Genomic DNA, 13,430 nt, shown 5'->3' with positions numbered 1-13,430 from the left:
AGCTGATTTATCAGAACAGAGAGGGAAAGGGGGAAAATATTTCTTGATAATCGTTTGAAATGTAATTTGAGAGTCACCAGCAATGCAGACAGGAGAGAGAAATTAATTAGGCAGGTGAGGGTAACAAGGGCTGGAAAGTGATTTTTTTTTCCCCCTTAGGTAAGAGCAGGAAATATCCTTGAGCCTATAAGGAGGGAATCCCATTTTTCCTTACCTTTCTTCTCCCTAAAAGAGTCCTCGAAGCCCCCATCTTGCTGGAGGACAGAAGTGCCAGAAAGAGTCTGGATTTTTCTTCTCTCCTTTTCCCTAAAGGAGTCCCTCTTCCCTAGAAACCTGGGTAAGGTTGTGACTAAGACTGCCAGGCTCCAGAACAGCTGGCATGGGAACTGGACTAACCTGCTTGTCCTCCCATCCAATAAAGCCTCAGTCTTATAAGATATCCCCATCTGAGTCACCATGGGGACTGTCTGCTCAGGACCCTGTTTAACTCGGGAGATTCTGCCTTACTTTCTTTAATGGTATTCCATATATGAGAACCCTTCCTACTATGCAGGAGCTCAGCCTTTTTTCCTTCTCTTAAGCTTTATAGCAAAATCTTCCTAAACATCACCCTCTGTGGTCTGTAGATTTCATTCTTCAAAAGAAAGATATAAAAACCTAAGCCGGGTGTGGTGGTGCACGCCTTTAATACCAGTACTTGGGAGGCAGAGGTAGGAGGAGGATCGCCATGAGTTCAAGGCCACCCTGAAACTACATAATGAATTCCGGGTCATCCTGAGCTAGAGTGAGACCCTACTTTGAAAAACAAAATAAAACAAAACAAAACAAAGCACCTAGAGGCCACTCATTCAGTGGAAGTTTGGGGGGCACCATGAGCATACAGCACTGTGACTCCTGAGTTAAAAGAGCAGGGAAAGGCTCTGTTGTTCTCAAAGACACTCCACGTTCCCATTACACCATAGGTGGCAGTGTGGAGATGTCAACGTTCCCCTTTGTCCTAAACACAATTTGTTGGCCTAATAGAACCTTCAGAAGGATTCTCATCTTATTCCTCCTTTTTGTTAGTTTGCTTGTGAAACAGTGTCTCATGTCTCACGCTGATTGGCTTCCAACCCACGAGGATGACCTTGAACTCTGATTCTCCTGCCTCCACTTCTCAAGGGAATACGGGCGTTTGTCTACACTCAGTTTATGTGGTGCTGGGGACTGAACCCAGGACCTCAAGATTGCTAGGCAGGCACTCTACCAACTAAGCTACATCCCTAGTCTTCAGTTCTGAAAGGGAAACTACCTTGCCTATGTGCCCTGCTATCTGCAGGGGCTGCTGCAGAGCTGGAATTACTCAGGTGTGTGTGTGTTCAAGATCAGCCCCTTCCGGATGCTGCATCCAGGTGTGCTGACTTCTTCCAGATTCAGCTGTGGACCCAAAATAAAAAGCCTGGCTGCTCACAAGAGCTTTGAGGCTTTTTCCCTCTTTTCTGGCTCCTGGGTTGTTCACCTGTAAGCATCTGAGGTTTTCACCAACTGATTTAAGTTTTTGTCCTTCCCCACCCTAGCAGCTTAGCTGCTGCCGTGGTGGGAGAGGATGTACCTGGGCCCTTAGGTATTTCCACTCCTCGCCCTTTGGTTCTCAGACTGACCTCCCCTGCCATTCCCCGTTTTTTGGTCTGTAGACTCTCTCACACCCCTCCTGACTTCTGAATAAATATAATAATTTAATGACCATCCTTCTCAGTCTGGCTTATTCTCTTTGGTTAAAAGCAGACATGAGCTTGAGTTTGGGATTTGCATTTGAACACCCCAAATAAAGTAACACTCCATTTCACTCGCATATTACATAATCCAAGAATTGGCTGGCCACCATGGGGGTGATATGAAATGCTAGTCCAAAATCAACAACTGTTCTCTTGCTATGTATTCTAGTTAATTGATAAACTTTGCACCTGTGGTAGAGTAATTTTCTTGTATCTAAGACAGTAAGCAAGCATTGGGGTGGTTTTATGGCTAAGTAGCAGTGGAGAGGAGAAAAAAAATGATTGTTGATAGCAATGATAAGGAAGTTAAGGATAGTGGAACCTTTCTTGGCTTTTGGTTGGGTTTCAACCCAGGAGTTAGGGTGCCAGACCCTCACAGTCAAACAAAACTTCCACTGAGTAATTTCCAGTTCCTGACTTATAAAGCCAAAGAAGGAAATCCACAGACCATACAGAGTGAGGTTTAGGAAGATTTTATTATGAAGATTATAGAGGCTGGAGAGATGGCTCAGTGGTTAAGGTGTGTGTTTACAGAGACTAATAACCCAAGTTCAATTGCCCAGTACCCACATAATACCAGATGTAGTAGTGCAAAGTAGTGCAGGCATCTGGAGTCTGTTTTCAGTGGCTGGAGGTCCTGGCAAGTCTATTCTGTCTGTCTCTCTCTCTCCAACCACCCCTCTCTCTCTGCTTGCAAATAAATAAAAAAATTATATTTTTTAAAAAGATTATTGAGCTTAATAGAAGGAAAGAATACAGAACTCCTACCAAAAGAGGCAGGAGTGGGGTTCCTGGAAATGGGAAATTCCACCTACAGACTCAGATTGGGGTCTTTTATGGGACTGGATGGGAGCAGTCTTCCCAGGAATTAATCCTTAAGCAAAGGAACGATTCTAGGAAAGAGTAACTTGTTAGGGAAGAAGGAGGGACTCAGGTTTAAGGAAAGGTGATCTAGAGAGAGAACTCCTTCAGGCAAAAAGAGATGAGGAGAACAGTAGATTCTCCCTTAAGGGCTCAAGGACATTTCTCACCATTAGCCATTCTTAGTTTACTTTTGGGGGTCCTATATACCCTAAATCGCTTCAGTAACTATTTGGGTTCGAAGTTTGCAATAGAGGATGCATACAGACAGCCTCGTGGAACCAAAGTTTTATTCAACACCAGGTGAGAGTGGCAGCATTCAAAGTGGGAGGGAAGGAAACTGTATCACTTCGTAGAGGAAGAGAGGGGATTATAAGCCTTTTTAGGGAAATGGAGAGCATTTGAGCCCCCTTGACTCATCTTCCTGATGGGGGAAGCATGCTGTTTTGGGGTCTGGACTTTATATCCACCTACTAGGGCTCTCTGGAGTGTGCAGAAAGCTCGCTCAGGAAAGTGAAGTTTGGATAGCCACAGCCTCACCCAGGGCCACAGGCAGTAGCTGGGAGGACGTTCCATTCCTCATTGCAGCCCTGCCTGGTAAAGCTTAGTCAATTTCCTTCCCAGGGATAAGGATTCTCTGTTCCTGGGTGTTGCAGTCAGGTTCGCATTGCTGGCAGAAATCACCCGACCAAGAGAAGCTTTTGGGAAACAAAAAGGTTTATTTTGGCTTACTGCCTCCAGGAGGCGTTAATTACGAAATCTCCATCAGCTGTGAACCAGCTTTCAGAACATCTAAGTTTATGGGGGACACCTGAATCAAGCCACCACACTGGGTATACCTTCTGGACAGGAGAGGCAGCTTTCTTGAAATCTAAGGGCAACTGCAGCCCTTGCAGTTCTATGGAATTAAATGTTAGAATGGTCTAGTTCTGTGTCATTTAGAAACATAGAAAGGGTGGGGTAGCCACACTTTCTAAATGAGCTAAAAGAATGGCAGAGAGAGTAGAGCGAACTTTATTTACACACATTCTCTACTATTCCAAGAATGCCTGTAGGGAGCGCTTCAAACTGGGCTGTCAAAGATTTTTCTGGGAACTGCTGTGATATTCTCTAAAAGAGCCACATCCCCAACCTTCCACACTTGCATTTATACACCCCTGTTTGGCAAGGGCGGGCTCATGAACCACTCTGGGCCTCAGTTGTTACAGAATGCGAGGCATGTATCACACAGGCCTGTTTCTGGAATCTTCTCCCATCTAGCCGCCACAGCATGTGCAGGCGGACACGACCTTGTCCTGATGCTTTTTGAGCTCAACCGGGAGGAAAGAGGAACTAGAAAGGCGGAACTTGCTACAAGAGGGCATAGGAAGGAAGGGAGCACGATGGGACAACCTGGTTGTTCTTCGAAGGTGGAGAAACCCTTCCCACGCGTCATCTCTCGGGGTACCAGACACCCCAGCGTCCCTGGCAACCCCACGGGCAGGTCGGGAAGGGGCGGAGCTGCAAAGTGCCCTCTGCTGGGGCCCGCGTCCGCCCGTCCCTCTCCTGGCTCCTCCCACAAGGGGCGGGCCTTCACAAGGAGCTGCCCAGTGTCTCCATCCCTCTCCTGGCCACGCCCACAAGGGGGCGGCCCTACACCAATGGAGCGGCGCTGTGTCTCTCGTCCCTCTTGGCCACGCCCACTAGGGGCGGGCCTTCACCAAAGGAGCCGCGTTGTGCCGCTCGTCCCTCTCCTGACTCCGCCCACAAGAGGGCGGATCCTCACCTGGGGGCGGGGTCAGCGCTGACAGCGGCTCCCGCCCCGCGGCCCGCCACGTTCCGCACGTAGCGCCTGGCTGCGGCTGGGCTTGGAGCGGGGCGAGCTGGCGCCGGGGGGCTCCGGTTCCTCGCGAGGGCCGGGCCTGGCTGGGCATGAAGCTGGCACGGCTGCTACGCGGAGCCGCGTCGGCCGGGCCGGGCCCGGGGTCGTGCTCCTCGGGCCTGAGCCCCGGCCGCGGCCTCGCGTCGGACTCGGGCTCCGGGCCGGCTCCGGAAGGCAGCCTGCCGCGCCAAGTGGACTTCTACGCGCGCTTCTCGCCGTCGCCGCTCTCCATGAAGCAGTTCCTGGACTTCGGTGAGGGCGGCCCGGGCCTCGGGCCTTTGTGCCCGGAATCGTCTCGGGCGCAGCCTCGTCCCCCGGCGTCCTCCTGGGCGCTTCCTTCCTCCGCGGAGCTGGCGGGGGGATGGGGGTGCCGGCGCGGCCCAGCCCGGGGAGATGCCGGGGTGGGGGCGGGAGGGCCGCGGCACGGGGCGGGCCCGCCTCTCCGCGCACGTGCGCAGGTGCGCGCGGGGCCGCGTCCCTGCCCGAGTGGGTGGCCGGATCTCTGTCTGCACCGGCTTGAATTGTGCAGTCGTGCGACGAGGACTGCTCAGCGCGCCGTGCGGATAACCCGGAAAGTTGTGGCTGGCCTAAACGCTTCCCCTACCAAGTGTTTTCTTCCCAGGGGGCTCCAAGGGTGTTTCTGCCAACAGAAAGTTCGTTTCATCTGCACTAAATTACCCTTGCGAAGTGCACGAGGGCAAGAGGTGGTGGAGTTAACCACTTTCCACCCTGATACGGATTAGGGGTTTGGCTTCTCTGAAGCGACGATGGGGGCGGGGAGGTGGGGGGAGGGAGGAGAGAAAAATAAACCTGTTAATATACACTCAAGTCCTGAAGCTTTTGAGTAGAAAAAGTTAAAACTATCTGCGTTGTGAACATGTCAGGTCGCTAACAGTAGGCTTGAGAGATAACTGCGGCTGGCAGTTGAAAACTATTGACAGGTTTTGTTTTTTTTTTTAATTTTACTGTTTTTTGTATTTTTACTTTAGCAGTCCGTTACCTTAACCACTAGGCCACCTCATGGCACCTGTATTTTTTTCTTTAAAATGACTAGTGTGATGCGGGGAGGGGTGGGTCGTGTTGGTGAATTTGACCTAGCTCATAATTAGGCTTTGACAAGGTGTTTTGTTCTTTAATACTATTCCTGCTACTGACAAAGTAATCTTTGCTAAGGTTTTCTCTGCTCAAGTAACAAGATTGAATTAGTTTTAAATGGATTGCTGAAATAATGTAACCCTTTAGTTTTAAGTAAAACTGTTTGCCAAGGGATATTCTGCTAAGCATGCTGAGATAGGAGTGGAGAAAGGGACAGTTGACTTGGTGTTTGCTGAACTGAGGTGGGTGGTGTTTGCCCTTTTGTTGTCTGAAAACCCTTCTTCGAATTCACTCTGTGTTGCAGTTACCTTATCTTTGCTGATGGGAGGAAAGTTTTTATTTTGGAGTACGGTCTGAATATCAGAGGATAACAGAGGCTGAATATCACTTCTCCCACAGCAGGTGGAGAACAGCAAGAAGAGAGTTACCCAAGTTCTGGGAAGGGGTGGCTGGCTATAACACCTCTAGGCCTGCCCCCAACAACACACCACCTCCAGCTAGGCTCCACCTCCCACATTTCCATCTGCTAGTTTATGGGTGGCATCTGATTCAAACCACCACACTCACTTCATGTAATTATTATTTGTGGTTCTCTATGAAAACAATAAATCTTCCCATGTCTGAGACATTCACTATGAACCTAGAGTTAGGAAACAGATTTTATTTTATTTTGTCTGCAGGATAGCAAGAACAGGGTCTATAGATTAGGTGTTTCCCAGTTCTGTTAGTCTCTGAGCCTTACTCAGACTTGCTCAAGTTATCTTAGTTCTAAGATGGAGTGTAGAGTCAGAGTCAGGAATACAGGAAAGTAATTGGTGCACAGAACCAGGGGAATGTCAGAAATTGGAAGATCATTTTGGATTCAGAGTAATTTTGGAGAATTGGTTATCTATCTAGTTTCTACCTGCCTCAGACCTGGACAGACCTTTGTCCCCTAGAACCACCCACCTCTGATGATTCACTGCTCTGGCCTTGCCAGCTAGCTCCCTCCATTTTTTTTCCCCTTTTCTTCCAGTCTTCTAATGCCTTACTGCCTTTGCTTATGTATTTTCCTACTGTGTTTGTTTTCAGGGTCAGTAAATGCTTGTGAAAAGACCTCCTTTATGTTTCTACGACAAGAGCTGCCTGTTAGATTGGCAAATATAATGAAAGAAATAAGTCTCCTTCCAGATAATCTCCTCAGGACCCCATCGGTACAGCTGGTACAAAGCTGGTAAGAGTCCCATGTTGTGTTTGCAATTTCAGTGGACTATATTCAAGTCAGGAAAGTGCTATTTTAGTGGAATCTTCTACTGAGACATCTCTGTAGCCACTTATAAAAATATTTTTTTAGCCGAGCTTTGTGGTGCATTCCTTTAATCCCAGCACTTGGGAGCCAAGGTCGGAGGATCGCTGTGAGTTCGAGGCCACCCTGAGACTCCATAGGGAATTGCAGGTCAGCCTGGGCTAGAGTGAGACCCTACCTCGAAAAACAAAGCAAACAAACAAAAGGTTTTTTTTTAATTAGCATATCCTCGCTGGAGAGATGGCTTAGTAGTTAAGGCACTTGTCTGCGAAGCCTAAGGACCTAGGTTTAACTCCCCAGGTCTCATGTAAGCCAGATGCACATGGTGACACATGCACCTGGAGTTTGTTTGCAGTGACTAGAGGCCCTGGTGCACCCTTTCCCGAATAAATAAATAAATATAAAAAATAAAATTAAAAAGTAGCATATCCTGCTTTCCGAAATCTGGTCTTTCCTGTCACAGGATATATATGCCTCTTGATGTCTTGTGAATAAAGAACATAACTTTTCCTTGACAATAAAGAGAAATTTTTAAGCGTTTTGGCAGCTGTCCGTATCACTGAGCTGTGGAATGCAGGGAGGCCTACTGCTTGTCCCGAACAGCCTGCTCAGCCAACATAGGGATTTGCAAATGCTAGATTGCCCCTGGGTGCCCAAGTTGAGACAGTCATAGGTAAAGTGCTTATAGGCAAGCCAAGTAGGCCTTAACATTGTTGAAGAAGGTAACTTAATGGCGTTTTTAGTGTTTTTAGTCCTGGCCTTGTGGTGACTGTATTTTTGGCTGTGTGACTTTGAGAAGGTCATTTGGGCTTTGTCATTTTGCTTTCCTAAATAAGTGCCCAGCTACCGGAATTGTTAGGTAAACTGGAAACCTACATTTTAATTGCTTTTGTGTTTTGTTCAGCTTTGTTTAAAAGAACCATATGGTACATTGTAGGTTTTCAGTAAAGTGTTGGCTAAACCTAAACAACTGTAATTAAGGTTTTAAAGCACAAATACTTAAGTTAGATACTTAGAGCAAATTATGGTTCTCATTTTACTGAGACTAAGGTAAGTCATGAGCCCAAGCTCACATCGTGGTGATTGAGGTCTTATGGTAATTATTAGTTATACTTTAATACACAAGAGGGATGTAAAAGATCTAAAATCTATTTTAGGTATAGAGCTTAAAGGACATAGGAAATCTCTTAATTCAAATTTGATTTATCCTTTTTGTGGGGGGCAAGAAGAGGAGCCTGTGGCTTCATTTATACTAGGCAAATACTTTCCCACTAACATATGTCACCACCTCAAACCTATGCTTTTAGAGGTGAGAAATGTAGAGTTTCTACTATGTGCCCAGCACTTTGTTCAAACACCAGTGAGTATAAATATCCTACTTCAGAGGTGGAGAGATGGCTCAGTGGTTAAAGGCACTAGCTTGCAAAGCCTGATGGCCTGGTTTGATTCCCTAGTACCTACACAAAACAAAGTACACAAGGTGATGCATGCAAAGTGGTGCATGTATTTGGAGTTCATTTGCAATGGTAAGAGGCTCTGACATGCCCATTCATATTCTGTCTCTCTCCTTGCGAATAAATAAAAATGTTTTGTAAAAATCCTCCTCTAGGAGTAGTCTAAGTATAAAATCATAAAAAGTTTAGAATAGCCTTGCCAGTTTTTACAATATCTAACTTTTGGGATATAAAAGAATAAACTCAACCCTATTGATGTACATTTTAGGTATATTCAGAGCCTTCAGGAGCTTCTTGATTTTAAGGACAAAAGTGCAGAAGATGCTAAAATTATTTATGAGTAAGTATACTAGTATGACTCTATTCTCACACATTATTTTTCTGTTTTTTAATCATAAAAAATATATGTGTGTTAAGCTTAAAATTGCTATTTGACCACTTTAGAGAAATTAACTTTTAGATTCCCACCACTGCAGAACGTACGGTAATTTATATAGTTATAGCAGCCCATACAGGAGTGGCAGGTAAAATAATTCAGTGAATTGTTCTAGACCTAAGAAATATGCTCCTCCTTCCTCTTTACTGTAAGGAATGATTAAGTGTTACGGTTAGTGACAAGCTACGAGGGGGTCTTGATGCCACTTGGAATTGCTTTGTGCAAAATGCTGTCCAACTAGTCTTTTTTTTCCCTGTTTTTAAAGAAAAGCTGTAGGTCTAGATTTTTTTTTTTAAATATTTTTTGTTCATTTTTTATTTATTTATTTGAGAGCGACAGACACAGAGAGAAAGACAGATAGAGGGAGAGAGAGAGAGAGAGAGAGAATGGGTGCACCAGGGCTTCCAGCCTCTGCAAACGAACTCCAGATGCGTGCGCCCCCTTGTGCATCTGGCTAACGTGGGACCTGGGGAACCGAGCCTCGAACCGGGGTCCTTAGGCTTCACAGGCGAGCGCTTAACCGCTAAGCCACCTCTCCAGCCCAGGTCTAGATTTTTATTGTAAATCTCTCAATTTTGAAATATGGTAATTAGCTGTGATTCTTTTATTACACAGGAGGGCTATACAAACAGGTCTCTGTTAACCCGTGATTTGTCATATGTTCAATTTCACAACCAAGATGCCAGAATTGCTCATCCCAACTTGTCACCTCTGGCAGTCATGTGCTTTGGTGGATGTTGGCTAAAAATGTGAAGATCATCTCGTCTTTAGACACTGTTTGACATTTTTTTATACTGTCTTTAAAGGGAACAGAAACATTTCATTTTTTTCAAACACAGTTTTGGTATAAAAATATTAACCAAAAGTTCACTTTGTATGTAGGTGCAGATTGGAGTTTATGTAAGTGATACCCCTTAGTGTTTGAAACAGCCCTGTTGACACCATGTGTTGGTACACAGTGAGGGTAAGTGACTTGAGGTCATGTAGACAGCAAATCACAGGGCCAAGACCCAAGAAGTCTTACTTAAAAGTAAGTTTAAGGACATTTGAGAGCCCAGTAAATGTGCTTGCTTGCAAAGCTTACTGATGAGGGTTTGATTCAACAGCCACACATGTAAAACTGGATGGGTATTCACTTGCAGTGACAAGAGACCCTGATGTGTGTGTGCACATGCATACACATGCATGCAAATTTTTTTAATTTATCCATTTCTTTATTTTCAAACAGAGAGAGAGAGAGAATTGGGCACACCAGGGCCTCCAGCGCTGCAAACGAGCTCCAGATGCATGCGCCACTGTGCATCTAGCTGCACATGAGTACTGGGGAGTAGAATTTCTGGAAACAGTAGCTCAGAGCTGAACCTAGAAAATAAAGAGAGCAGTCATGCAGAACCAATTTTTTTTGAGAGAGATGGGCTAAATGAATAAAAATATACTGGAACTATGAACTGGTTGTTGATTTTTGAAGAATTTTGTTACTGTCTTGAGCAGTGACAGTGTCATTATACTGAATTGTACTGAACATGACGACTCTAGGTGGGAAAGCACTCCATTGGAAGTGTGAATGTTGTTAGGAGATTGGTTTAGTGGCTTCACAATTATCACTTGCTGCTGCTTTTTTAATTTGTTGTTTCTGTGCGTGCGTGTGTGCATGTGTGCGTGCGTGCGTGCGTGCGTGCGTGCGTGCGTGCGTGCGTGTGTGTGTGTGTCAGTCAGTCAGTCACTCATGGCACCCCATATGCTCACCTGTCACTTGCCTGTGGTGGTCCAAGTGGAATGTCTAGTTTCCCTTCTCTTGATTTGAGCCAGAATCTATTTGCACTGATTCTAGAGCTTGAGAATCCATGGGTTCTCGGGTCTCTGCCCCTGCAGGACTGAGGTTACAGGTGCAAGTGGCCATGTCCAGATAGTTTATGTGGGATCTGGAGATTAGAGCTCGGGCCCTTCCCAGGCCCTCATGCTTGCACAGGTAAGTGCACCTAAGCACTGAACCATCTCTCCAGCCTCTTGTTCCCTCTTTTATTTGGTTTCTTAAATGGAGAAAAATAGGAAGGCAGTATGATTTCAAAAGTCTGTTTTTTAATAGAATGATTACTTTTCCTCTCCCACTTTGCAAACTCGTAAGATGAAGAAAATTTAGAATTCTTTCTTCACTTTTCTGGTTTAAGTGATTTCTTCTTTTTTGAGTGAATAGTTCCAAAACAGACTTGTTCAACTTGATTCCTTATGCAGCATGTTTCCCAGAAGCAGGCACTCTGCCTTCTCTTATGCAAAGTGTTCCTGGAATGCCATCCTGTTATGAGTGCCCAGATGTCCTTAAGTGATAATGGCCAGAAGAAACCCTTGACATGTTGCAGTTGTGATGTAGGGCAGCCTTGCTCTTAGGAGTCCAAGAACTACATTTTGAAAGTTTTATTTTGGAGATCCTTACACCTACATGGATTTAGTATATATTTTATGACTTGAACAATACTTAAATAAGGTGCTGATGTTCCTTTTCCTGAACTGGTGGTTTGTTGTCTACTGTAGCTGGCTAAGCTTATAGCTGACTATTAAATTCACTTGTCAAAATATTTGGCTGCTTTGACAGACAGATTTGTTTAGCTTCACAGATACGGTGATACGAATCAGAAACCGACACAATGATGTCATTCCTACAATGGCCCAAGGTGTGGTTGAATATAAAGAGAGCTTTGGGGTGGATCCTGTCACCAGCCAAAATGTTCAATACTTTTTGGATCGATTCTACATGAGTCGCATTTCAATTAGAATGTTACTCAATCAGCACTGTAAGTGTCCTGAGGTCAAGAGGAGCAAGTAGGTAATGCATGTGGGTGGGTTTAAAATATATTTAGAAAAGTTCCCTTTAGAGTGAACACTAAGTCATTAAGGTTTTTTTTTTGTTTGTTTTGTTTTGGTTTGGTTTAAGAAAGTAACACTGCCATACACTGGAAATATTTTATTGAATGTAAAATACCATGTTTATGCTTAGGGAAATATTCATTCCACTGTGTGGTACCATTTAGAGAAACGGTATTCAATTTTGTAGAAGAGCATCATATTTCATTTGTTTTTGTTTTAATGTTTTGATAGCTTTATTGTTTGGTGGAAAAGGAAGTCCATCCCATCGAAAACACATTGGGAGTATAAATCCAAATTGCAACGTAGTTGAAGTTATTAAAGGTAAGCACATTTCTCCTTTCTGAAAGAATGTCAAAGTCAGAGTGTTCCGGGTTGCATCTTGCTGTTAAAATCACTATTTGTGTCATGTGATAAAATGTTAGTAACAAATATGATGAGGGTTTGAAAATCACTTTGTAACACTGATTATACATTACCTACAAAGTGAATGTCTTATTGATGGAGTTCTATTAGCAAAGTTTGGTAGTGATATCAAGTATATCAAGTCTGTACTCTCCCCTTTCTATTGATTCCTTACACTTGGAGCAATAACTAATAGCAGTTTGGTTTGAATCTTTTCAAGCTTTTTTTTTTTTTTTTTTTTGATAGAACATGCACCTCCATGTATAAAATTGTTAGTTTTATATTTTTGTTAATTTTAGAAAGTATAATTCTCTATGTATTTTTCTATATACTCAGTCAGCTTACTATGTTATTTTCACACGGGCTTACCCCAGATTTCTGAGTTGCTGTATAGGATATAATTGTATTTATGAATATATCCTCCTGTTAATGTACACTTAGGTTGTTTTCATTTTTCACCCGTTACCAGCAATACTGCAGTTGACATCCTTAATCTATGGTGATTTATTTTATAAGGCAAGAGTCCAAGAGTCCTAGAATTAAAAACATCCTTATGCATTTAAAAATATATTAATGAGTAAAGCACTTCCTAAGTCCTCACTAAGTGATTATGACAGGTATATTATAAATATTTTCTTTCGCCTGCTTTCTTTTACTTTGTTTACGTTGTGTCTTTCCATGTTGGTGTTTTAAATTATTTTTGTAGTTCTAGCTGTCATTTTGTTTGGCTGCTGGCTTTGTCATGTTAAACTTCCTCATGCTAAGATTATCAAAGTATGTTTTCTGTAGAGTTTTAAATTTTCATTTGTCAATGCTGTTCCTGTCTTACTGCATGAAACAGAAGTAAATTTATTTAATGATTTTTGTTTTGTTTTGATTCACATTAGATGGCTATGAAAATGCTAGACGGCTTTGTGATTTATATTATGTCAATTCTCCTGAACTAGAACTCGAAGAGCTAAATGGTAAGCCTGTCTGGTGTCATTTCCTCAGTAACTAATGTTATAACTACCCAAGAAGGAATTATATGAAAATTTAGATTTGTTTGAATATAAAAGGACTTTTTCATGGACTAGGATGAAGAACAAAATATATGAACAAATATGAACAAAATGTATATGTGTATAAACGTGTGTGTGTGTGTGTGTGTGTGTGTATAATTTTGTTTGATTCCTTATAAAAACCTTTTGTTTTTTTCTGCTTTATTGATAACTTTGTTTCTTGGCCAATTTTTTTTTTTTTTAATTTTCAAGGACATTTAGAAAAAATGATGACAAAAAAACTACATTTGCCTTTAATTTACACTCTAGCAACATAAGGCTTATCTTTTTTGCTACTTCCTGAGTTGTAAGTCAGTTTTTATCAAAGAAGTCAAAAGACTTGAGGTGTAAAAAGAGGAAAGATAGATATTCCTCTCTCA

General features: G+C 43.4%; 1 protein-coding gene across 2 annotated transcripts in view; it reads left to right on the top strand.

Annotated features, from left to right (window-relative positions):
- Window positions 1-4,511: 4,511 nt before the first annotated feature.
- The window catches only part of Pdk1 (pyruvate dehydrogenase kinase 1), a 29,681-nt gene continuing 20,762 nt past the window's right edge, over window positions 4,512-13,430 (top strand). The window contains exons 1-6 of one of the 2 annotated variants that reach the window (XM_004660340.2): window positions 4,512-4,728; window positions 6,643-6,784; window positions 8,579-8,650; window positions 11,351-11,535; window positions 11,840-11,929; window positions 12,898-12,975. In XM_004660340.2, the coding sequence (XP_004660397.2) occupies window positions 4,527-4,728; window positions 6,643-6,784; window positions 8,579-8,650; window positions 11,351-11,535; window positions 11,840-11,929; window positions 12,898-12,975 (769 nt within the window). In that variant the 5' untranslated portion in view covers window positions 4,512-4,526. The remainder of the gene's footprint in view (window positions 4,729-6,642; window positions 6,785-8,578; window positions 8,651-11,350; window positions 11,536-11,839; window positions 11,930-12,897; window positions 12,976-13,430) is intronic. The other variant, XM_045147381.1, reaches the window with a different exon arrangement.

The sequence above is a fragment of the Jaculus jaculus genome, chromosome 4 (assembly GCF_020740685.1).
Source record: "Jaculus jaculus isolate mJacJac1 chromosome 4, mJacJac1.mat.Y.cur, whole genome shotgun sequence".
NCBI lineage: Eukaryota > Metazoa > Chordata > Mammalia > Rodentia > Dipodidae > Jaculus > Jaculus jaculus.
Note: the sequence above shows the minus strand (reverse complement) of the source record. Positions and strands in the feature narration are given on the sequence as shown.